This window comes from Fistularia commersonii, chromosome 10, assembly GCF_037954325.1.
Source record: "Fistularia commersonii isolate RoL2024-O1a breed Wild chromosome 10, RoL_Fcom_v1.0, whole genome shotgun sequence".
In the NCBI taxonomy this organism is placed as follows: Eukaryota; Metazoa; Chordata; class Actinopteri; order Syngnathiformes; family Fistulariidae; genus Fistularia; species Fistularia commersonii.
The window spans coordinates 8,645,541-8,671,044 of NC_141293.1; the positions used below are offsets into that span (position 1 = coordinate 8,645,541).

General features: G+C 40.8%; 1 protein-coding gene across 2 annotated transcripts in view; it reads right to left on the minus strand.

The window, feature by feature from the left end:
* Positions 1-25,504, minus strand: part of gabbr1a (gamma-aminobutyric acid (GABA) B receptor, 1a) — a 76,701-nt gene that overhangs the window by 30,570 nt on the left and 20,627 nt on the right. For both annotated transcript variants that reach the window (XM_086153583.1, XM_086153582.1), the window contains exons 7-12: positions 20,189-20,349; positions 11,994-12,128; positions 5,322-5,492; positions 4,552-4,653; positions 4,213-4,278; positions 3,910-4,101 (exon numbers count right to left, since the gene is read on the minus strand). In XM_086153583.1, the coding sequence (XP_086009709.1) occupies positions 3,910-4,101; positions 4,213-4,278; positions 4,552-4,653; positions 5,322-5,492; positions 11,994-12,128; positions 20,189-20,349 (827 nt within the window). The remainder of the gene's footprint in view (positions 1-3,909; positions 4,102-4,212; positions 4,279-4,551; positions 4,654-5,321; positions 5,493-11,993; positions 12,129-20,188; positions 20,350-25,504) is intronic.

Sequence of the window (25,504 nt, forward strand, 5' to 3'; positions counted from 1 at the left end):
TACAGTGGCAAAGAGAACAGTAATTGAGAAGCATTTAGAGACATTTCGGTCCCCACCGGAATTGATTTTTGTTCTCGGTTTAAATGCAATGCTAAATTTTATTTCTTCCCTTTTGTTAACACCTGCTGATTTGCAGCTCCTTTGTGTGGAGGATTTGACCACGGTGAATAGCTTAACAGCCAGAAAGACGCTGCAAGATTGCTCTGTTTAAGACCTTTAAACCTGTGCATACTGAGAGGAGAATTCAAAACCTCCAAACTCCTGCTTTATGTCTTTGGTTGGAATTCACTGGTGTTTAAAAATGGAGAACTGGAGGAATTGGACACCTTCCTGCACAGGTTTTTGATTTTGATTTTTCTGTATGTTTTACATGTTAGAGATGTAAATGCAGTAAATACTGTATCAAATTATTATGGTTCTAAGCCTTCTGTTGAAATGCTGAATGGGGCTCAGGATCATCCCAGGCTGTCAAACAAAGCAAACTATAAGAAAACTCTAAATTCTGTTTTTAGTATAGTTCCTTATTGTTTGTAATACTTGTGTCATTCTATCCACCAATTTTCTTCCTTATTACATTATAGGTTTATCATTATCATTAAAGGTATATACATTATATAGGCTTAAGGGAGATAGCCGTACCAAAGATGATACCACTGTAACATCAAACTATTATTGCACAACAAGTACTGCATTACTAATTAGGAGTGTCTTAAATAGAGACATCATGAAGCTTATAGATACACCCCTGTATCTATCCAGGATTAATCATTGAGGAAACTCAAACCCCTTATAGCAGGTGGTTAGACAGTGACAGCAAAATTTTAAAATCAACTAAGCCAAATTTTCATAGCTACACAAAGGTGGAAAATGATTTGAGTTTAAATGTAACTCTTCCATTCCTCCACTGCAGGAAGCCTGGTAACAAAAGCCATCCTTTTTCCTTCATAATTTGCTGCAACTCAGTTAAATGCTCATTGCATGTTCACACATGACCATAAAATGGACAGAATGGGCTGCTGAAAATATAATCAAGTCTTTCTTAACAGCAGATTTGGGCTGATTACTCTTAATCATTTAGTATATTCTTGTTTTATGTATTTTTTTCCTGTGTAAAGCTGAGATACCGATCAAGGTTTGCGGTGTCACCGCAGCACCTCACAGTCCTCCCACGCAAATCTCATACTCTGCCATTGCTGTTCTGACAGCTGAAATACACGACAATGCTTACAGTCAGCCACCAACACTCCTCTCTCTCACATTCATGATGCCAGCCATAGTTCACACACAAAATACCAGCTCTAATTTTCATTTGCAAGCATTCTAAAAAAAATACAGCCAATGCCTTGATTGGAGTGGAATACTTTTTGTAACAAAATATGGATGACTGAAAAACACGAGTGTTCAGTTCTTTTAGAGCATAGTTTCTCATAGGTGTACAGTTTGCAAAGTGTCATCAAATGTCATTGAACATTGTCTCCCTCGGAAATTGGAACACACATGTGGTGGAAGATTAATGTTTCCAATCCTCGAGGATTCCCTGTGGCTTCCCCGGGGCTAACATACCTCAAATTTGGTTATGTCAAATGAATCTCATTGAAAATCCGCCTTGGCGTTTGGTATTTAAATCTGTTCCTATCTGCTTACTACTGTGGTGTGTGCGTTCTGCTAACGCAGAGCCTGCAGCACTGGCACACATGCGTCATCTGATTGCTCCATCTCGAAGACATGTGCCAATTTGGAAACTTGGAAATTGAATTGGAAAAAGAGTGATTACGAGCAAGTTCTGGCTCTCGCTCTTATGATTGTCAAGCAGCGCATCAACAGATAAAGGTAGTGGCAGGTGCTGGATTAATATAAACAACAGCTGGTGATGAAGTGCAGGAGCGAGGGGGGCTTAGAGAAACAGGAGAGGAGGAAATGGTAAAGGAAAAGGAATAAAGGTGGATAAATATGGAGAATATAAGACCAATGGAGTCAGAGAGGGTTGTACAATGGTATAGAGGGAGAAGAGAAGAAGCGGTGTAAGAAGATTAGAGAAGGTGAACAAGGGAGAGCGACAGGACAATGCGAAGCTTGAACCTGAGCAGCTACACCAGGATTTGACAACACTAGAAGTATTAGGAGTTTCACAGAGAGGGGCTTGGTGACAATGGCATTTTTCAGTGATGATAAATCCATTCTTCTATTTTTTATATATTTCATGAGACATATGCCATTCCCTATCGAAAAAAGTTCATTCAAAATTATCACTACCCAGATCCAGTCCCAGATCCAGGCAACATCAGTGAGCACACCTTAGTGATTATCACAGAAATACAATATTAGTACAGTATCAGTGCATATTGACTGATATCTTTAGAAATCCAAAATTGTATATGTTGAAGATCTGACAATTTAATTGTTAGCAGGACCCTGATGTTGTTCAGGCATTAATATTTGGTTGATTGATTGATCAGATATCAGTACTGATGTCAGTGGGAGTGGATAATGGGCTGTTGGAGGACCGAAATTCTGCTTCTTCACAGCACTCGAATGTTAAAATTAACATAATGTGAAATGTTCAAATTGCCACACAGTATTTTGTTAATTTTTAGTAAAATACCAGCCACTATAAAACAGGAATATCCATGAAATCCATATACATAAACCTTCTGGACTATATCTAGAACCAAACTGGTACAAACGTGTCAGGATCATTCAAAGTTGTTTGAGGTCTTATCCACAGGGAAATGTATGGATTTTATCCTGTGGGGGACACGCATCAGGGTGCAATATGCAATATTTTGGGTGGAAAATAGACGTGGAGACCTGAGCCTGACAGTCCCTGGCATGGCAAACTGTTATTTTGGGATATGAAATAGTAGCTATTCAGCCTAAAAGGAGGCAAAGTTGGTGTAAGAGGTGGAACGGTAACCTAGAAAAAGTTGAGCCTCCACAATGCATAGCACTGGCAATCAAACCAAGCTCCTGGAGACGAGGCTGGATTCTATTATTTTCCAGAGTGGCTCAGGGTGGACAGGGCATACTAAAGCACCAGTGTGTTGAGGTTTAGCATGGTTAGTAAGAGGGATGCATACTTAAAATGATTCAGGAAAGGAAGGCGATGTCTGATGATTGCTTGTGTTTATATTCCAAAAAAACTCATGCTCAGTTTGACTGATGCATAAAGGCCTATAAACAGCCGTCCTGGAGTTGCTGGGTGGAGAACCACTTCAAGCCCATATGGGCTTAGAAGGAGAAACATGGAATGGGTTGGGTGGAACAGCCTGTTCAATCAAAACCCAAATGTTTTTTGGCTATTGGATTTGTTTGGTAGGCTTTGACTGGTTCGAACAAGCACCGTGTTTGGAGTTGAAATGAAGTTTCCTCTGCAGGCTGGTCGGGCTTGGCCTCACATAGAGGGGTACGCATAGAGTGTAAACATGTGGAGGGATCATCAGAGTCGTTGAAGTGTTTCAGGCATCTGATAAGGATAAGTCAAAGGTGCATGGATATGGAACATACAAGTGAAGGTGGATGGATTTATGCAGTTTTTCTGGATATATGGATATTTGGAATTACAATTGTGAATATATCTGTCAGTTTAATTTAAAACTAAACGTTTGGATAAGCACAATGTAATGTTATTATAAGCTCATTGACCATCAGACTCCAGAATTTAATGCTTAACATATTCAAGTTTAAACAGCGGGTGGTTGGCGAGAGATGTCCTTCAGCTAAATCTGTATAGTGTGTTCAAGTGCAACAACAGTCTATGCCGACATTACTTATTTGTCCTCATTATGATGCACCTCTGCCCCCTAACGTGATACTTACCCTTTTCCCGTTTTTTTGTGGTTGACAGAGATTCAAGATGAGACACTGTATATGTTAGAATTTTAAAAAGTGAAGGAGTATTTATCTACCCACCATGTTGGAGACACCTCTGACAGTCTCTGGATTCAGCATGACGATCTCTGTGGTTACATGTCCCTCGACAGCCTCGGTCATGTTTTCCACAGTGCAGTTGATAGCTGGATCTTTGATCTTGAACCAGTTGTCTGCGTACCACCCAATCAGGAACCACACATATTTCTTCCCGTAGAGTTTCTCCTTGAACACCTGCAAAGGGGTTTTATTCAGCTAATGTATTCAGCTCATTACATAGCTTTACTTCAACTAATAGCCAGTCAGGTTCAGACTACTGGGATTAATTGTGAAAAGGGAACAAACCTCACAAAACACCTTTCTGGCTTCTGTCTCATAAAACAGTCCCACGATTATTCTTGCATCCTGACGCTGAAAAGAAAAGAAGAAAAAATAGAAAAGGTGCGAAGTTGCATGACTAGCAAAAACACAACTTCACACAACACACAAGTTCAGAACAGCTGGTTGTAGCGGTGACACTTTCTGAAGTGCCCATTGCACATAATGTACAGGAGTAGCGAATAAGCACGGTGCATTAATTTTGTCTGCCAAATCACCTCTATGCTAATGCTATCGTCTGCACCTGTGAGTCACAGAGGCGGGAGACAGAGAGGGCCAGCAGCTGTGAATTTCAAATCAAAGCACCTTTAGGTTTTTGACAGCAACAGCCGGGTCGGTGAGGAAACTCTGGCGAACGCTGATCTCGATGCCTGCCTCCTTCACTCTCTGCTCAAGATCATCCAGCGTCTGGGAGATGAAAGGGAAGGACGGAGGGAGGCAAACAGTGATGGGGGGTTGGTTAGAGAGGCAGCTGTGTTGAGAGAACGATAGGTCATGAGTTGAGATCATTAAAGAAGACAAATTTGAAAAAAGTCGCAGCGACGAAGACACAAAGAAAAAAAGTGTATTTATGAAAAACTTCAGGAGAGGGCCCAACAGTGCAGGGACATATGAGTGATGGGAAAGACAGCATGGGAGAAAACAGATCTTTAAGACAAAGAACATGACTGGAAAGAAGATAAGACAAAAGTTAGGAGAAATGCAAGAGCGTGATCATTAACCTCCATTATAGGAGCCAACACCAGTGGTATCGACCTCCTTGTCTGAGAGAGATGTATTGCGTGATCAATACTTCTCACAACCAATATTCCAGCAAATTACTTCAAAAGCTTCTATTAATTGCCAGGAGAGATGGCTGGAAGGAATAATGCTAGCCTGAGAACACAGCAGGTCCAGTAAACAAACACAAAGAAGAAGGTAATTAAAACAAGCCACACATGGCTAAGTAGAGGGAGGAGGTAAAATAGAATAACACTTGAATGACCTGAATGAGAAAACCATGTTTTTCCCAAATGTGTAAGAAAAAAAAAATCGGTATTTCATTTTTCATGTCATGAAAAACACGAAATACTGACGGAGGTGAAGACTTCAGTGGTCTGCTGGATGGTGGCGATGCGTGTCCACTTCCACTTCTGGAAGAGCTGCACCCTGGTGGGGTTGTGGAGGGTGGCCGAAGGGTGGGTGCGGAAGAATGTGGGGAAGCGCTGGCGGTTGGATAAGGCCGGTGAGCTGGACCCGTAAGAGAGCTTGGAAGGAAAATGGAGATGAATTAGTTGAGACAGAGGAGGAGTGTCAGAAAAATAATGTATGATAAAAACTTTATAATGGTTAACTTTTGAAACAGTCACAAAATTATTTAAAAAGACTAAAGAGAAAAGCTTGAACAAGGGTGAAATGTTAAGAGAGAATTCAAAGGAATAATACAAGTTCAAAAGCAATGAATGAACAGACAAAAGAATCTGTAACTGCTAAAATGATGGAAAAATAAGAAATGCATCAAAGTTCAACCAAAATCAAAAAAACAACAAATGCATTGTTGCCTTTTGTGCAATTTATTCATCAACATGATGATTTTGATGTGAGTGACTGCCGGAGATGTGGGCTGCAGAGATGTCTGCCTCACCCTAACACAATAGGACTGAATGGAGCTTCTGTTGCAGTGCTCAAAGAAACATTGTTGTTGAGTTTTACATTTGAAAAACTGCAGCAAACAGCAAAGTCTTTCACAGGAATCATGTTCTGGTTAGAATTATCCACAGACTTTGTTTTGTGAAGTTTTCACGAAGAAACTTTCACACACAGAGAGAATATTTCCTTGTGAAACCGCTGAATGCAAATCCAGGGGATTATCTTAAATCTCGAAATAACTTTCTATTGGTTCTCTTACTTGACTGATGTCTGTGGTGGAAAACAAACTTAACTTAAGATTTAAAAATGATATAGAATAGCATATCGTCGTCAATGCAATTGACAATTAAGAATACAATTAAATAATCTAAAATCCAGTACATCGATATGGTTGTTGTTGAGTTTTTCAGTACTATGATTTTTACAAACAGTCAAACACTATTATTGATGAGATGTGTTGATATGAATAAATTACATTTTTAAGATTAATAAATTTACTCGCGAAAGGTGTGCTTTTACATCTGACTAGGTAGCGAGTGAGCAGGTCCTCTAGATCCAGCGCCACACAGCCATTACGTGCTGTAGATACGTTTGAGTTTGAAGCAAAGAATGAGGCAGGATGGACGAAAGTGTGTGACGTGTTTCAGGGGCAGTAAAAATCCTTCAAGGTATTCGCTATAAACAGACTTCAATCAAAATGCATTCAAATAAGCACTCTCTTGTTCCTTCTCTGTACACAGTCTTTGATGGCGACTGGTTCAAACACAAAACAAGAGAGAGAGAAAAAACAAAAATACAGAAAACCTTTTCTCATAGTCATCTCTCCCCTTTCCCGTATTTTAGCATCCCTGTGTCCCTGGGCTCTGTTAATAAACTGTCATTTAAATTTTAAAATACTGCATACAGGATTTCCCATGCATTTTCATGAAAGCGCAATTACAAAAGAACAAATAAAAATGATTTAATTATCGGTGTTGCTAAGACCCAGCCCTAGTCATCATCTGGTCCTTTCATTTGGGTCAATGTAATTCAGGATTATCAGGCAGAACCTCTTCACAGTAGAGAGCAGAGGGCTAAGATGTATCTCCAAAGCAGTAGGGCAGATGGGCGGTGGGTAATGCCAACAGGAAAAGACTGTTCTTCAAACAATTAGTTTCACAATGACAAGCGGAGATAAAATCCTGGACAGGTCCCCTTAAAAATGAGGAACCTGGCATTTAGGGAGCCATTACAGACACATCAATCTAGCCCTCCTCTCAGGCTCCAACTCAGCCCCATTACCTATACAGCCACAGGATGTTCAATGTGAGAGGGCTCGATGATAGACGTCAAATGTCATGTACAATGTGGACTCCCCACAATAACAAATCCCAGTGGGTGAAGGCAGGTAGACGAAGGCATCAGTACAAAGAAGGGGAAACTATTGAGGAAGTGACAGCTGACTTGGACACAGCGGCGAAAGAAACCAGCAGTGGTGTGATGGACTCTGCAACAATGGTCAGAGTACACATGAACACGAGGAAAGTGCAAGGTGCAATAGCTGAGGGTCTATAAAAATAACATTTTGTTCTCACAGTCCAAGATGATAATGAGAATTTGCGATTTTTTAATGAAGAAACATTTGCCCCATTTACACGTTGATTTTACACAACATCACAAAAATAGAAGCTGTTGTGATGCATTGTTGTAAAATCCTACTCAGAAAACAAAAGAGGTGTGACTGCTGGGTCGCTGATACAAATTTTTAAATCAGATCTTTTAATCCATCCACCAACAAAAATTGCCACAGCAATGTCGACATCCACAAAAGAAAAGTAAAATACAAGAATTTCAATGTCTATGTATCTCAGGCCTGATATTAGGTTTTCTATATAACAAATATGCAAGTTATTCTATTATATATGCCCCCTGCAAATAAGAGTCTATATAATTAGCCATGTATTGACCCTGAAGATAACCAGGCAGGACAACTTTTGTCAAATTCAGATTTTATCATGTTGAAATATTTAAAAATGGCTTGCAACTACGTATTTCCCTTTATGTCAATAAATAGCAAAATCTTCAATATTAGACAGGCTTTTCAAGTCACTATTTAAAATCTTCTAGCACAAATTCACATTTCTTTTCAAAAACATTGGCCCCTTTAATCGCTGAATGTATTTGCTGTTAAGTCAATGTCAATCACTGAGGGCAATATCTAATAATAGTAATTGATTAATTATCAGCACTGCAATTTCGGAAATAATCCTAGGGTATCAAAGTATTTGAAAAGAATATTTCCTCCCTTTTCACTCAGGTAATAGGAGTCAATAGAAGTGAGCTTAAAGATGCTTGTGTCTTGGCGAGAGAGAAAAGAACAAAGAAAAATCACAATATGATTTGACCACTGTTTAAGGCCAAAAAATGCCACATGCTATTCATCTTTTTAAATATTTCAAGCAGGTATAGAATTTAATATTTTATTATTGACTCTTGGGTCGGGCTGCTCCTGTTAATCTGTGTAATTAACAGAAACCATACCAAATAGATAAAAAGTGAAAGAAACAAAAATGCAAATGAAAAATGAGCCCATGGCAAGGACTCTGCTGGCTTGTCAGTGCCCTGGATTCACATAACATTTTTGTCAAATGTTTGTTTTCAAACATGCATTCAGCCGCCCAGAAACACCAGTGGCAGGAAGTGATCAAACATGACATAGTACAGACTGTCATTGTGGAATCTTAATGATTTTGTTTTATGCAAGATTTCTCACAGAGAGACGAGCAACTTTGTTGCTGACTGAACTATACGAGATATACACTCCTCCAAGGTCTATGTACTTTATCTGCAGAAATTATAATATTTGTGACTGCTCCAAAATTAAATAGCTTCTTCCATGCTCCATCACCCTTCACCCACTTTAATGAAAATCGGCATGGTAGTTTTAGCATAATCTTGCTCACTGTACTCAGTCTACCAGCAACAAAGCAGCAGGTTATAAGTCATTTTCAATTGGAGAACAGAAGATACAAAATGACTTCCGACACTTGTCGACACTTGTTGGTTGTGATAGGCTAAAAATAAAGATGAGCCTGCATCAGCTTTCCTAAGAATTCCAATGACGTAGAACAGCATTGACCAGTCACTGTACTCTGAAGTCATCTGATCCACAACCACACAATCACAACACTTAGCACCTGAGCTTTACTTCACGATGCCCACTGTATATGTGGCCACATTCCATGCCATAATACAAGTGTTTTATATTATGATAAAGTCATTAAAAAAGGATATATGACTGATGAGGCCAAATGCATTCGGTCGTTTCTGTCACATAAGCCGCACATGTGCAAACTGCATCATGGTTCTGATCATGTTCAGAGTATGTTTGAAGCACAGGCTATGCTTTTACCATCAACAGTACAAGTATAATGCACGGCGGTGCAGCGGTTAGCCTCACATTTCCAACAGAGGACCTGTCTGTGTGAAGTTTGCATGTTCTCCCTGTGTCCGCATGGGGTCACAACCGGAGAAGTCCAAACCACAGTCCCGAAAAATTGCCCAGATGTGCAAATGACGGAGTGAATGGTCTGTATATGTGGCCCTGTGACACCCACCACTCCAGGGTGTACCTCACTTCTCACCCTATGGCAGTTGCGTTAGGGTCCCGCATCATCTGCAATCCTGAGTAACACAATTGTTGGATGGATGGAGTACAAGACCAACTCCTTGACCAGGACTATGCCCACATAAATTTCATAAAGGCATCAAGCAACAGAGTTCCATTTACTGAACTAAACAGGGTAGGAGTGAAAATAGTGAAGTTAGCGGTAATTAACCCACCCCCAAGAATAGCTTACATCAGACACCAGCATTTGTGACAAGTTAAATCCTCATGGCATCAAACCTTTTACAGGGTTTACCTATCATTACCAACAAATCTGGAAACTTGAAGCTGCAAGCTTTTCACCATGGCAACACTGAAATAAGCCTCCACTGAACACGGGAACAGTGAGAAAACTTAACTGGAGCAAAAAGGTACTGTGGCAGAAATAGAGCAATGTGGCAGTCCACTGCAGCAGACAGTCAGAGTTACACATCCAAGCATCCAAAATACCACAGAAATTTTTTGCAGTTTTCCTGTAGACTCATAGAGGATCATCGGCCCTCGGAGGCTCACTATGTTGTTAGAAAAGGATATAGGGGGATCAAATTAGCACTTTGCCAGAAGGAGCCGATCAAGATCCCACTCTTGATCAGAGTCCAGAAATGGAGGTGCTTTTCCCAACCCGACTCTGTGATGAAGCTGTTTGACATGCAAGGAGGCTGCTGCAGGCAGAACCCATACAGAAATAATTGAGTGTGACGGGTAGGAGTTTGTGCCAATGGTGGTGTATAGTAAAGAGAGACAGATCCCTTTGTGTAAGTGGGGGGTGGGGGGCTCGACTGTTGGAAGTGAGGGCGCAAGTCAGAGGAGAAGAGTGGGAGAGAAAGATGGTAGAGATGGGAAGGAACAAGGAAGGGGGAAAGTAGTAACAACAGAGCCAACCCGCTCCAGGCAATGGCGGCAGAGAGGAAAGAGTCAAGAAAAGGAGTTTTTAATGATAAGGAAAGAAATGGTGACCAAAAAGAGAGTCTAGAAACGAAGAAGCAGAGCAGATGCAACAACTACGACTAATTGTTCTCAATGGCTAATCTCTGGATGTAAGTCAATCATAGGACAAAGCTAATAAGCAGATGAAAGTAAATCTAAGAGAATCAGAATAAAAGGCGACTACGAAGGAGATAAGCAAAGTAAATATACAAAGCCATAACATGGAGAAAAAAAATGTTGCTTGAAATATAAACACAGCAGAAGGCGGAACAAGATCTCTTGCTAAATAAGACATTGAGGATGTGTTTACACCAGCAATAAATGTCTGTCAACCACTATGCAAGGACAAGCAATATGATTTAGCTCTGCTGTTAGTTTGTTGGTACAGTTTTGGTACAGTTTTGGGATACAGCCGTCTTAACTATCATCACTGATAAAGTGTCCCATGCTATGTTCCCTCTAAGCAGCACGTTTGTGCACTGCTCCAGCGTTCTCCGTGCACAGCAAAGCCGAACTGTGGATAACTTAAACACGTTTATTTTATTTACATTTCAGCTTGGATTTTATTTCATGTGCAGCATAAATTTGCTGTGCGCGGAGAATGCTGGAGCAGTGCGCAATCACGCGAACGCGCGGCTTAAAGGGAACAGAGAATATTTTAAAAATCAAGAAACAACTACATCACTGATGTGGGGAACTTGGCATAATTAGTAACTGCAAATCATACCAATGCCCGATACATTGATTCCCATTTAAGATAAGTGAGAAATGTTTGTAGCGAAGAACAGATGAACAATATTCCTGTAGTATAAATACAGCTAAAGTTTTGGTCTCAAGTCTCTTATCAGCTTTTGTCACAGTCTAGTCAAGAACAAATGTACATTGAGAGGAAACGAGGGGCAAGAGAGGTCTTCAGTTTGTTTGACATATAATACTTGTTCTTGTGGAGCAGGTTATTAAACTGTCTTCACAAACAAATGTGATACACTCTCGAGGGAAAACAAGTTTTCTATGATGTTTGATCGGTACTGTGGTACAGAGGCTGCATACTGTCTCCACAATTGAATAAAGTTTTGCAGTCCTCAGTTATCCAACCAAATATTAAGGTTTTAGAAAGCAACGCGTCTCTGACCACACGAAACTCTAATCACACTCTCCAGTCATACATAAATTGGGGAAAGTATCAAAAACACTGTTAGTTCAACAACTTGTGCTGACAAAAATGACATTTTGGACTTCCTGAGACATTTTGAATGGTACTTTCGCAAGAGTCAGTGAGCACGATTTGACCGGACTCCATAATGAATAACAGGATCTGATTTCTTTATCATGATTTGTGAAGCAATGTCATATTCTCTGTCAAACTTTGAAATAATAGGCCATTAAAGACCTCTACCTTGTACTCGTCTCTTAATCGTATTGATTAGAATCACAGATGCTGAAGGGTATTTGGTTTTAATTTTTTTATCCAAGTCTCCCAAGTAAGACAGGCAAATTTGTAGGCATGCATTTGAGTACAAACAGTAGAAAGCAGACAGAGACCCACCACTATGAGGTTCCACATCCGAGCCGCCTCAGCCACCAGTGTGGAGACGCCGCTACAGCCAGGCATCAGGACAATCTTGATGGGTTCAGTGTAGAGGAGGTCATACAGCAGCTTTGTTGCTTCACCTGGGTCACACTGCAAAAACAAAATGACAAATTGTCACTTGGAAGGACAAACAGATCTAAAGGGATTCTTCAGGAAGAGAAATTAACTGAGATGGCATATTGAAGGAGCCAAAGGGAGGAAGATTGAAGAAATTATAGTGAGAAAGAGTGATGGGAAAGAGAAGAGAGGCAAACATGGAATGGGAAATGTAAATTAAGTGTGGGAGAGAAGTACGCAACCACAAACAGAAACCGACTAGAGAAAAAATAAAACAAGATAAAGTAAAGGAACCTCACATTGAAGTAGCAGTAGCCAACAAAAGCTAATGATAATATGACAGGAAAGGAGCAGCTAGCAGGAGGAGGACATGTAACAGTGGCAGAAAATAGCGAAGGTCAAGTTAAAATAAAAAAAATTAAAATTAAGGAAACCGGCAAAGCAGCCTGGAGCAGCAAACAAATAGAGGGAAAAGAAGCTGGTGAAGAAAAGGTAAACTTCCACACAGCCAGCACGTATCATAAAGAAACACGTACAACACTTCATGTATTGTGACAGTGCAGCTTCGGTAGCAGTATTAAAATGTTAGGTTAAAACTGTAAATATCTGATATTAAGTAATGTCATCATGTAGTCCTGAAACTCTTTACTATTTATTGTATTTTGATTTCTCGTAATTCATACAACTTAGCAATATAATTTGATGAAAATCACACCTAGTTACTGAATTAGTATAGAAAAACAACTTGTGTCATATGTTGTACGGACCATACAAGCCAACCAGTTTTTGACAATTTATGAATGTAAAGCAAAAATGCACTGGTATTTCAGAAATGTTATCAAATAACAATGCATCTGCTAAAAGTGAATTTAGTGACTGTATGTAAAAGAGTGTCAAAAGAATGCTTGATAAATAATGTTGTTATATAAATGTTCAGCTTCATTAGCAAGAAGGCCAAGATTAAATTTGCAGACTTTCCTGTCAATCCTCACCCAGAGCTGATAGAAAGACTCAATACTACAGTAAAAGTGAGTGTTCCTGTTAAATTAACACAACACAATGACACAAGAGTTTCCATGTTTATATTCCAAAATACAATGCTAAACACCTAAGGTACTCATGTTAACGCCTCAACACGCTAGGTGAGACCATTTCCAGCGAATGCGAATCACACCTCTGAACGAGCAGACCCAATGTGCACATCGAAATCGGTCTGACGGGAACTCTTTGGGTTCCCTTTTCACTACTTTAATTTAACACTGGATCAAATCAGTGTGTATCATTACTTGGGTACACACCCCTGCCGAAGACCCCGAACAATCTGTCAAGACATTACAATACTGAAACGATGAAAAAAGTGATTCCAACCACAATAACATCAGCCATCACAAGTCATTACAACCCTCTAATAAAGCAATTTACAGTATGTCTGCGTGCGAGTGTGGCTGGAATGATCCATCAGCAGTCTGTCAGACAGATTACCGACAGGCCGTCGCCTCTGTGCCGCTCAACAGATTCACAGATAAACTGGCCTGACACATTTAGTGATTCAGCACAGAAGAGTTCAGTCTCACACAAACACACACATGAAGGTTGAGGCAAAAGAGAAAAAAAAAACAACTCCCCAGATGAGGAACACAAATAATCATACAACAGCCAATGACAGCATTCAGCAATATGGCTCCTGATTGGGGTGTTTGTCTCAATGACAGAATTGGCCCTTTGAGACAGACCCGTGATTTTTTCTGAAGTGGTAATCACCACTCAAGACCCAGAAATGTATGGAATGGCTGAGTTACTTATTGATGGATGTATTTTCCATTGATTCAGACACATTTGGTGGAATTAAATTTGTGTCATTTCATCAGAGAAAAAGTCAGGGTTTTAAATGCATTTCGATAATTAAATACGGAATGTATGAGTGCAAATGGCTCAATGACATTCTCAAATAAACGCCGCAATATGGTGTTCTATATTGACTCTAACTGGGTCAATGATGCATGTAATTCTGGCCACTACTGGTACAGATAAATAATGGCTGATAGCCCAGACAGAAAATGTATTTTGTTTATTTCCAAGTACTTCCTTTTCTATGTAAGCAGAAACGTATTTCACCCTTTACTCCTCGATCCTACTATATTTGAGAACAAATACGAATAAAATCATCCAACCATGTCTAATACATCACATCCTTAGTTATCCAAAACCAAGCCGAGTCTGTAAACCAAGGCACACCCTGGAGTGGTCAACTGTCGACCACATCGATTTTTTTTTTTCTCTCAAGTCAAATTCACGTCCAGGCTCCCAAAGACTTGGATTACGTGTGACGAGCAGTATAGAGCGGTATCTGCATTTTTATTCCCCTCAGCATTTTGTGTATTGCAAATGCACTGCACTGCACCTATTTGTGAAAACAGATAGAAATTCAGGTTGAAAAACTCCACAATGATAGTGGAAACGCTCTGTTATTTGTTGACACCCAGCTTTAGTCCAAAGGTGGGAAACTGAACTAATTGGAGCTTCAGGAATCAGGATGAAGGTGGTGTGCATCCATGCCTTGGTGTACAGCTCAATCGTGATTCTGTTTTCCTGTTCGACTCCTGTACTACTGATGTCCCCGGGGCTCTAGCTAAACAGCATTAGCATGGAGTGTAAAGAGTGCTTCGAAATATCGATGCCTTACAGAGACATGCAACCTTGCGCTGGATTGCATGGGAAGTTTAAAGCTTTTCCTCCAAAGCAATCACGGGACCATGAGACTTCCTCCCCTCTGCCACGGTAGTTCGAAGGCTGCTGCGAGTTTTGCTGGTAAACAAACCTGCATCCTTTTGGGCGTCCACATTACCTGTTCCACAAGAACCCAATTTGTGCAATGACATCATGAAGAAAAGGAAGGATGCAGACAGACCTATAAAACCCCACTGAGCCCTTGGGTTGTTTGTGTGCTTTGTCACTGAGGCTGTGGGCTGGTTGCATGCTGAGAGGGAGCTTGCTGCTGCTACAGTGATTTAGCTATATCAAGATGAGTGCTAATTAATTACCTGCTATGATTAACTTTGAATTATTTAATCAATCAGTCACCCCATAGCTTCACAAATAACAGCTTATTTCCATTCAATTTGCCTCGAATTAATTACAACTGGTAACGTGTATTTAAGTGCGTTGAGCAAATCCTACAACATCCTTTTTCAATCCTCTTTCTGTGTTTTTTAATTTTACAAAAGATGATATCAGAAGGTTTGTTTGGTTTTCACAAATTTAAAAAAGTAAGGAAGTAACATCAGTGCATATAGAAATGTGAATTCATGCTCACACTTGGATGGTGGCTGGCGGTATCGACAAAAACATTTTTCAACTAATTGCACAGTCTTGAATGAAACAGTGATATTTATACTCAGAACCTCTAAGGATTTCATACCATTATTCATAAATAGTAGATAAAAATAAAGTTGCATTTCTTCTTTATCGTGGGAAAGCTGGGACACATCCTGTGGCTGTGCATTTAATTTAAACTTCTCTCAAGCAGCACAATACAAGAATGTAAAATCAGACAAGAAGTCAATCCTTAATATCAACATCCTGCAGCCTGCCCCAAACATATTTTATAGAAACCCTGTCTAAATCCGTATCAGTTGACACATTTTATCTATTCCTCGTACTCCATGCGGGAAAGAAATATAAAAGACAAAACATATGAGACTTTCTCATTTCCTCCAATAGCATATCTTAATTTAAAATTATTTTATGTATTATAAGGCCTGCATATCTTTTATTATGATTTATTCACGAAGGTGGCCCATTTTGCTTTTTTCAAACACATAAGAAAGTCTCATATATGTGGCATATTAAATTTGTTTTTATAGAACACTTCACTAATGGTAATCCTACTTATTCAAGGGTGACATGGATTACAGAGGATAAACTGAGGACATTAGCTTCCGTGGATATGACTTTTAAACAAATTTGACAGTGATCTTGTATTTGGTTTTACTTTACACCGTCCTTAGGGAATGAATTAGAGACTAATCAATATCAAATTCCTGGATCTAATTTTGGGGGGCAAATAAACTACTAGTTCACCAATCTTTCAATTTTATCATTTCAGATATTGGATTAGCATCAAGCACATATAGACCTTATTTACTGATTTTAAAAATAACACAATATCTAAAAAGGTATCTTTTAAACTCAGGAGGTTTAACAAAATAAAAATAAAAAAGAGAGCCAGCAAACAGGATTACACTTCTATGCTAGCACCTTTCAGTCAGTTCATTTTTCTTTGGGATTTCAAAATGAAACCTTTGGCTGAACAGAATCCAAACTGGAACAAGGTGCATGGGATCTGAAAAAGCAAACCATCCTTTCAAAAATGAATAAAGAGAGAGAAGGAGGGAACCAGATGTGCTGGCAGGTGTGTGATAAAGGTTTGGGTACCTCTGCTACTCTTGAAGGACTCCATCTCTACGAGCCTCCGGGGTTGTCTCCATTTCTATTTTCATATCTCGCCCTTGTTGCCTTGTGACAGAGGCTACACTGACATGGCACATGATGCCGTGCACTTTCTCTGACACGTGCATGTATATTAGTAGCCTCAAAACTGCACGTGTGCAGGTACAAAGCACATATGTATGCTAAAGACAGCATACTCTTTTTCTGACCTCGGTGCTGGGATTCCCTTAGCCAATTTCGGTGCCACATTGAACATGCCTATGTAGCTCTTCCCATCAGTCAAATCCCAGAAGCTCTGAAATAAAGTGACAGTTCTCCAGGCTGAGGACAACTTGGGAAGGCACAGGCTTGTCATAATACACTCTCTAATTACAATCCAGATTGAATGTTATAAAAAAGAGGGTGAAGGGGGATATGATTAGGGCCCAGGGGAGAGGCTTCGCATTGAATCTAAAATCTTCCACAGCTACATCTCATAATTTCCCCATAATTTCCTCTGGCACCCTTAGTCATGGCATATATGTGGGCAGACATGTATGAGGACCAGTGATGAATACTGGTTCTGCCACAGTGGACGGGAAACTGTGTCACGACTGCCAATTAAAATAAAGAGCAGAAGTGAGGTAAGCACCTTGTTTCCCCCAATTCTCTGTATCTCCACTGTGTCACTCCATCACTGTTAATAATTGATCAAAGTTTGCCGTCTCGGCTTTGATATATCCATGGCAACGGCCTGCCAGTAAAGTGTGTCTGCGTGTACTGTATGTGTGTGCGCGTCTGTCCATGTGTGCAGATCTCAGAGGGCTGTAAATAGTCTGATGCTGTCACCAGAATAGCCGAGGAAACCAGCCGTTCTGCTACCATGGGGTATCTGCATCCATTAAAAGGACAGGCTGGGATTAAGTGTTGAGCCTCATGAATATTGTATAATGTTGAACAAGCCGAGGACATCGCTTGATTCCCCCAACCTGAAATGGCCAGGAACGTGTGTGGGGCACAGGCTGAGTCAAAGTCAAACTTAAATGCTACTTTCTTATTCAATATCACCACCAAACTTTAAAGTCGCGATAAAAATTCCTCCTCACGATAACAAATTCAGGACAAGTAGATCGGCTGTATGATTATAATTCTCTCATCTCAATCATAAGATGCAAGCAAACAAAGGGCCAGTTATGCCCTTGTCTTAATCTCATTGTTAAACAAAGTTTTGCTCACATGATGGGCATTTGCTCTTTAACCAAATAAGAATCTGGAGTGAGTCGTAATAACAGCGTGGAAATATCATAGCTAATTAATCCCTTTTTGTATAATTGCTTTTCTTCTGCTCAGAGGGTAAGATCCTCATTACTATTCTAGCCAGGTGAAAAACGTTTGCAATTAGAAAATGAAAACCTCTTTCCAAACACACTGTACCCAAAGCCAGAGCAATACATTCCCTCTTGACTTAATTCAAGGAATTAAGCGGCATCGCTTAGACAGTGTTATACCAGCTTCTTTGTGCTGTTCTATTCAAAGGATGTGGATCTCAGTCTTGATCCGGGGGCGCCAGTGATTCCTGAAAAACAAGGAGTGATGTCTTTTCTATCCCTATGAAATCTAGTCATGGCATTGCTTTTCCTTTATGTTTTAGCTGCTCCAGCTCCAGCTGTAGCTGCGTGGTCCACAACATTTGTAATCAGAAGATGCACAAAAACAACAGCAGACACATGCATGTCATCTGTTTCGCATTTGATTGTAAGAAACAAGGTGCGTGCAAAGCAGAACGTGGATAAGCGTGCAGCGTCCTATCGGCTCTGTGTACATCCTCTGTATGAATTTGCACACATATTTTGAAACCTTATTTGTTTCCGTGGTTGGCTTCAAGAGTAAGTGGGTTGCCATGCCAACTCCCCCCCATACACATACACACATACACTCTATCTGTCTCACTGCTATTCTGTTAAACAGGATTCCAATGCAGAGCCGTGTACACCAATCAGAATAAAGCTCGTAGCAAATTTCTAACCAGACCCTACAGTTAACTGTTTGGTGTCCCTGCCTCTCTCCAGGCATCTGTGCTGCAGCACGATTGATAACAACCCTGAAGAGAGGAGACGGAACTGTTATCCAGTTACTGTTGTCTCTGGTTCTCCCCATGTGGCTACTTTTAGGAGCAAAAAAAAAAACCATATTGGTATCTCTGAATAACAATTAGAAACCTTCAGAAAATGGATTTTACACTGTGATAGGATAAACAAATGTGCCTGTTGATTAAACTCTACATCAGTGTAGAAATTGGGGCAGCAAGAAAAATCTGTGAGATGTGTGTGTTTAGTGTGTGTGTGTGTGTGTGTGTGTGTGTGTGTGTGTGTGATGCACTATATTTACAGTGTTTGATAAGGCTGACATTTTTAAATATCATCCTGATTAATGATTGATGAGCAAGCAAGCTGTGTGTTTGTTCATTTAAAGCAATATTCTAAGCACAGTGTGGTAGCTTTTCTAAAAAGGCAGTTTTAATATTAGTAAGTGACCCTTACAGCTGCTTCTCTCTGAAATGCAGGGCTTCTCCAAAAAACGATGTTTCCAAAAAAGAACCTGTCAGAGCTAATTTCTGATATGACCCATTGCTAATTTATTCAGTTAGTCTGTAGGTAACAGCCCTTGTTGTTCTTTTTAATCGATCATAATAATAGTCGCGGATTGCATAAAAGAAATTTGCACACATCTTACTGAAAGAAGAATTGGTATTTGTATAAGAGCATTAAGGGCAAATATTTACATTTAATTACCACTTGTTCTACCACTCTCTAACAGTCCTTGTGTTACTTTGCAATTCTATCAACATATGCACCTACACAACAGATCTGATGCATTAATTAGATAAAAAGGGATTTTCAACTCAGAGTGCGCATAAAAAGGCAATGAAATGAATCCCAAGCCACATGTTTGAGTCAAGGTGATATACATGATGATACTACAGTAAAATGTAGAATATTCCGTACAAAAATAATAAGAAAGAGATGGGTAAATTCTATCATAGAAACAACAACAACTGGAATATCTAAGTAAAATCAACACATTAACTTAATAAGACTCAATAAATGAGTTTGTTATCCAATCTCACAGATACTAATGGCTATTAATTTCCTTGCTTTTCTTATAAGTCTTTATCGACGGCTTGCCTCGAACAACACATGCCTTTGAAATGAATCTAATAACACATACTATTTTTAACAGGTATCTCGTATGATCCTTGTCGACAACTGCTATTAAGATCCAAGATTCAAGAGTCAAAGCGTTCATTGTCACAAGCACAGTGTACAGTAGAAACGTGTTTCCCTGTACAGTGATATTCCTACTTTGCTGTCCACAGTGCATTTGTATATGTACTGATAAGAAGTAAACATTATCATAAATATGAACAGTGTTGGCAGTGCAATAAGATTCTTTGAGTGCAGCTGGGTGTGCAACTCACAAAGTGCAGGTGCAATTTTAAAAGGGCAGTAGTTGCATGTGCATGAAGGAATAGCTTGAAAGACAACTAATCGCAAGACGAGCACAACACTGGCACGATTCACTCACATTTGGCCCACATCCGTCACTGTGACACCGCGCAGCAAGTGTGCGCCTCCTCTGACTCTCCTCCTCTGACACGCACTCACCATGCTGTCGTAGTGGATGAGCTCCAGCTCGTAGTCCGGCAGGATGTCGGTCCTGTTGTTCACCAGGTCCAGAGCCATCTGTGCGGAAGGCATGCACGCCTGGCCCCCCGGCCAGCCTCCGCTCATGGGGAACAGCGCGCCTATGTACAGCTTCTTCTTGCCTGCGGACGGCCGTGGCCGGAGGAGGAGGAGGAGGAGAAAGAAGATGAGAGATGCCCGGAGGAGAGGACAGGCGCGTCTCGGCGGCATGGCTGAAGGTGAGCTGGACCGGGGCTGCTCGCCCCCGGTGCTGCAGCGGAAGTCACGCCGGGGGAAAATCGGTGTTTTATGGTATTTGCTTGAAACTGAGCTCAACACGTGTCCGGATCACTGGTAGAACAAAAAAACAAGTGTGACTTTGCTCCGAGATTTCTACTTATTGTGCTTTAAAAAAAAAGAAGTAAGTATTACGGGAAGAAGTGAATAATTGCGGGAGCGCATCATCCGACATAATGCACGGTTAATTATACATGGCGTCCGGAGTCAAACACAGTTCACTTTACGCGCGATCATGTGAGGACGCGCATCCGTTCAAGTCAAGTTTCGGAAGGAGTCCGATTCCCTGTCTGGGTCCAGTTTGACCCATCCGGGTGGGCTGACCTGGGATCAGCTCTCGGTCTGTGGTCCGTCACAAACATCGGACACCCCGTCCTCTACCCACGACTTTTACGCAAACAAACGCGAATAACACTGGTCCAAAGAACATTGCTCCAAAAAAAGGAAGAAAGTCAAAGATGCGGCGAAAACGTCTACATCTCCTCTCTTTTTCAAACACATGAAACGATTTGCTGTGAGTGTGTGCGCGTGTGTGTGTGTGTATGTGTGTGTCGGGGGGGGGGGGGGGTGTCGAGCGCGCCGGAGCTCTGCGTCTGATCCACTGCAGCACCGGCACGATGAGCGTGTGTGTGTGAGACAGACAGAGAAATAGAGAGATGGGAGAGCAAGAGAGAGAGAGGAAGATATGGAGGAGAGAAAAGAGAAAAAGATTAAGCCAATGAGAGGGGAGACTGAAACAGAGAGAGAGAGAGAAAGAGAGGTAGAGATGGGAAGCATCCTATAGGGCGAAATCTCCTCCACGGATGGTCTAATGAGAAGCACGCTGAGCTTAAATTAAACAGTCACTTCCGCTCCATGTGAGACCGTGTCGACCTCTTTTAGTCACATTTCACTATTTGCGTTCCCTTCTTTCCGTCACCTGCTGCAACAACAGGCTTGATGTCCTGATCCGGCGCACACATAATCAATTCCCGATCGATAGGTTTAAGCAATACTGATGTCACCCGGGTTGAAGGGTGGTTGGGATACGATGAATTACAACAGTCGGTTGTTTTGTTGGACAATAATGATGTTAGACAATGATCTGCGCGGTAAAATGAAGGCATGTTAATGACAATTACATCCTTCTGTGTATATTTACAGAAATTATGCAGAATCTGTGTCCATGGAAGTTTCTTTGTAAATGTATCTGTTCCAGGATTTCACACACAAAAATCATTCGCGTTATTTAAGTCGATTTAAATCACACATAAAATACAGTTAACAGAAACGTGTTTCTGAGCTATGAGTCTTATGTTGCGTTGAGTTTATTGATTTAAAATAAATACAGGTGGGCTTAGTTTTGATTAGTCCCGAACCTGTGAGGTGAATGGTGACATAAAGCTGAGGAATCCTCTATGTCATGACTCTTGTGTTAAAAAGAATGTTAATGGCTTTTCGTTGGTTATTCAGTGAGCTGCCCAGCTAATCAAAGATGGGCGATCTGACCGTCACCCTTGAATGGCAGTCTCTAAAACTGCCTTCTGTGAAAGCATTCAGTTTCTGATTTCATTGCCTTCAATTAGCATTTGTTACAACGTGGAAAAGGCCATGATGATCTCTTGAACTTGTGTTTTGGGTTGTTTTATATGAGATCGTTCCAACACGTTCTCACTCCCAATGCTTCAGCAGCCAGACGAATGTGGAAAGTTCCCTCCTCGCCACGTACCGACGCATTAGAACCCCTTCTTCGTCATTTTTTGACAAACCTGGCGCGTCATGTCTACATCAACATCTGTATTTATATCCAAACCTAACCTCAATAAAAGTTCATAGTTTCTACATTTTTCAGTTCTAAATGAGAAATTGCGTTCCTCCACTGACACTGCACCTGAAACAGACGTTTCACCAGGTTTGTTGAAAAATGACGAGGAAGGGATTGCCTGTCGCTGACACAGGCTTGTGAGTGAGAACGTGTGGGAACAAGGAGAGCCAGAGGGAGCAGATTTGATCCAGTTGCTGTTTCATACAGGAAGGAAAAAACCTATGCTTGTGCATCTCCATTTCACCGGTAGAACACCTAAGTATCCATCTACACATTTTATCACGATCTCTCCTCATCACATGTTCTAACCATCTCAGTCTGACCTAAATCTTCTAAATATCTAATGTGAGCTGTCCTTCTGCTGGACTCATTCACGATTCTATCCAATCCTCCTCACTCCTGAAGAAACCCTTAACATTTTCCATCTCTGCTGCCATCAGCTCTGTCTTTTTACCCTGGACACTTTTCTCCACATTTTAGTCCATGGAGATTTCTATCTTACCTCATCTGTCGGCCTGTTCATCACCATAGCAAACAGGAAGGGGCTCATAGCCAATCCCTGATGCATTCCTACTTACAACTTGAACTTCTTTGTCACACCTTCCTCGCCACCTCAGTATACCTCACCACTGTCCCCCTGCTCAGATACATTTCCTGCACCAGTCTGACATACTTCTCTGCCACTCCAGACTTCCACATATAGTACATCAGTTCTTCTCCCAGGACTATTATATCCTTTTCAAGATCGACAAATGCACAATGCAGCTCCCTGTGACCCTCTCTGCACTTCATAACTACGTAACATCGTCAAAGCGAACACTGCATCGGTAGTTCTCTTTCTTGGCATGAAACCATACTGCTGCTCACAAACACCCACCTGTATACCCAGTGTAGCTTCCTCTCTCTCTCTTTCCAATAATTTCATTGTATGGCTCCTCAACTATTTCAATAGTTACCACAACTCTGCACGTCTTCCCTCTTCCTAAAAATCAGCACCTGCACACTTCTCCTCCATTCCTGAGCCATCCTCGAACACTAAACCCAATTGAACGATCAAGTCAAATACTCTACTGCCACCTCTCCAAGACACTTCCATACCTCCACAGGTATATCATCTGGAACAACCTCCACCTTTACTAATCTCTGCTAATTTGTTGTGCAGAGGTGAAAAAAGCAGTGAGAGAAATTTGGAAAAGTGATCCTTTTTTTTGTCCTCCATTTAAGAAGCAGGTTGAGGTAGTCATGGAGACAGAGGCTTCTGGAGAGCAGCATGAAGACCACAGGTCCTGGACCCCGTTTTTGTGGCTTTGGTGTTGTTCTGCACTCGACTGTCAACAAATGCTTCAATTTAGTTCAAAATTTAAACATATAGATCATAGTGAGATTTTTAAAGTAAGATGTCCTCATAAAGCTTGGGAAAAAAAAAGGAATCCAAACCCTGGTGTCAATTTGCACAATTAAGGTATACTCCTTTATCTTGTTTACCGAGTGCATTCCCAAACCAGCTGTTCAGCAACCTAACAGATCTCCATTTCCCCTCTTCCTGAACCCAATTTTTAAGCACTTTCCCCTCTTTGGCAATTACTCAGGTTTGACTATCAGATGAAAAATGATAGTCATATTCAGATAACGAATGCAATTACAGCTTCACCAGACTGTTTTTTTGGCGATGGCATGTAAGTTCCTGAGATATTTAATATTCCAGGGTGAGTTCAAAGGGAACAACAGAAGACCACATCACAGAATTTGTTCGTTTAAAAAGTTTCTCTGAACTGCTTTGCCTTCTCCACTATAATCAACTGCAAAACAAACTGAGGCGTAGAGATTCCTGGCTCCAATAGTCCTTTTTAAGAGGACACAACACTTTTTAATGGTGCCATATGAAACAGTTATTGAGCATCATCAGGCATATAGTATTTATGGCTACTTTGGACCATGAACCTTTGGACCCCTACTAAGCCTGTATAAGACACCTTAAACACCTTACCCCTTTCTCTTCATTTTTCACCAAACTTAGAGAAGCATCCTGTTTTCGGGTACAGCATTAGTGGAGGGACGCGATTTCTCATTCAGGACAGAAAGATGTGAAAAATACAAACTCTGCCTTTATTTAGGCTGGGTTGGTTATAGATACAGATGTAGATGTAGATGTTCGTCAAAAAAAGGCGAGAATGGAGTTCTAATGCGTCGGTATGTGACGCTAAGGAAACCTTTCTCATCCGTCAGGCTGTTGACGCATCGGGAGTGAGAATGTGTTCCAGAAGGTGGCAATGGTCTGAATTCATTATTCAGAAAGGGGAATAAAATGGTGGAGGGATGAAAATGAAAGTGGCAGGGTTTCCTAGGGTTTGTTATTAAAATACAGTTTGTCTATTGGTGCTGCACTGGCAACCTGTCCACATAAGTATGATTATCAAGCGGTTTCCCAAAACTTGGTGATGCAAAAAAATGAAGCATGGAGGGTAAATCGTTGCTTTTAAAACTACCTCAAACCACATGTTTTTGGAAAGGGAAAGCCCAGACTCACAGCAGCAGGCAGGCAGGCACAAAGCCAGATCCTCACCCCCCTTTAATAGCCAACATAAGTTATGATTACCTGCCCATACCCGCAGACAGTAAAATATCCACACATCTCGCATGTCAGGATCCTCAGAATGTGAAGCTTTCTGGTCTCCATTTGTAGTCTAATTAGATTTACCCCAAACATGTTGATATTGATTTCTTCAGGAAAGTGGTTGCATGTGAATAACAAGACTTTGTGAGGTCACACAGAGGTAGAGCTCATATAGTCTCCTGATGAAAGAAATAAGGCGATTTCAGTGACACAAAGGCAAAGGTCGATGTTTCTCTGCTCCAAATCCATTCTTACGGTAAGCTGAATTGCCAGAAGACAAGGTTTCGCCAAACAAGACAGAAATCCTTGCCCCAATATTGGCCGTCACAAGCGAACTACAATAGATATCACTGAAATACTACCTCTCTGGCTGAAGTCTTTAATGACAGCTGATGGAATCGAAGGTTGCAACAAAATTTATTAGACTACATGAAGTTAGCAAAACTCACGTGATCCATTTTTCTCCCATTTCAGTCACTGAGTCATCTTAACCACGTGAATGATGCTGAGCTAAACAGCAGAGAGCACAGTGTCACTGGGATAAACACAAAACACACAAGTTGCTCCCCAATTCTGCAACTTT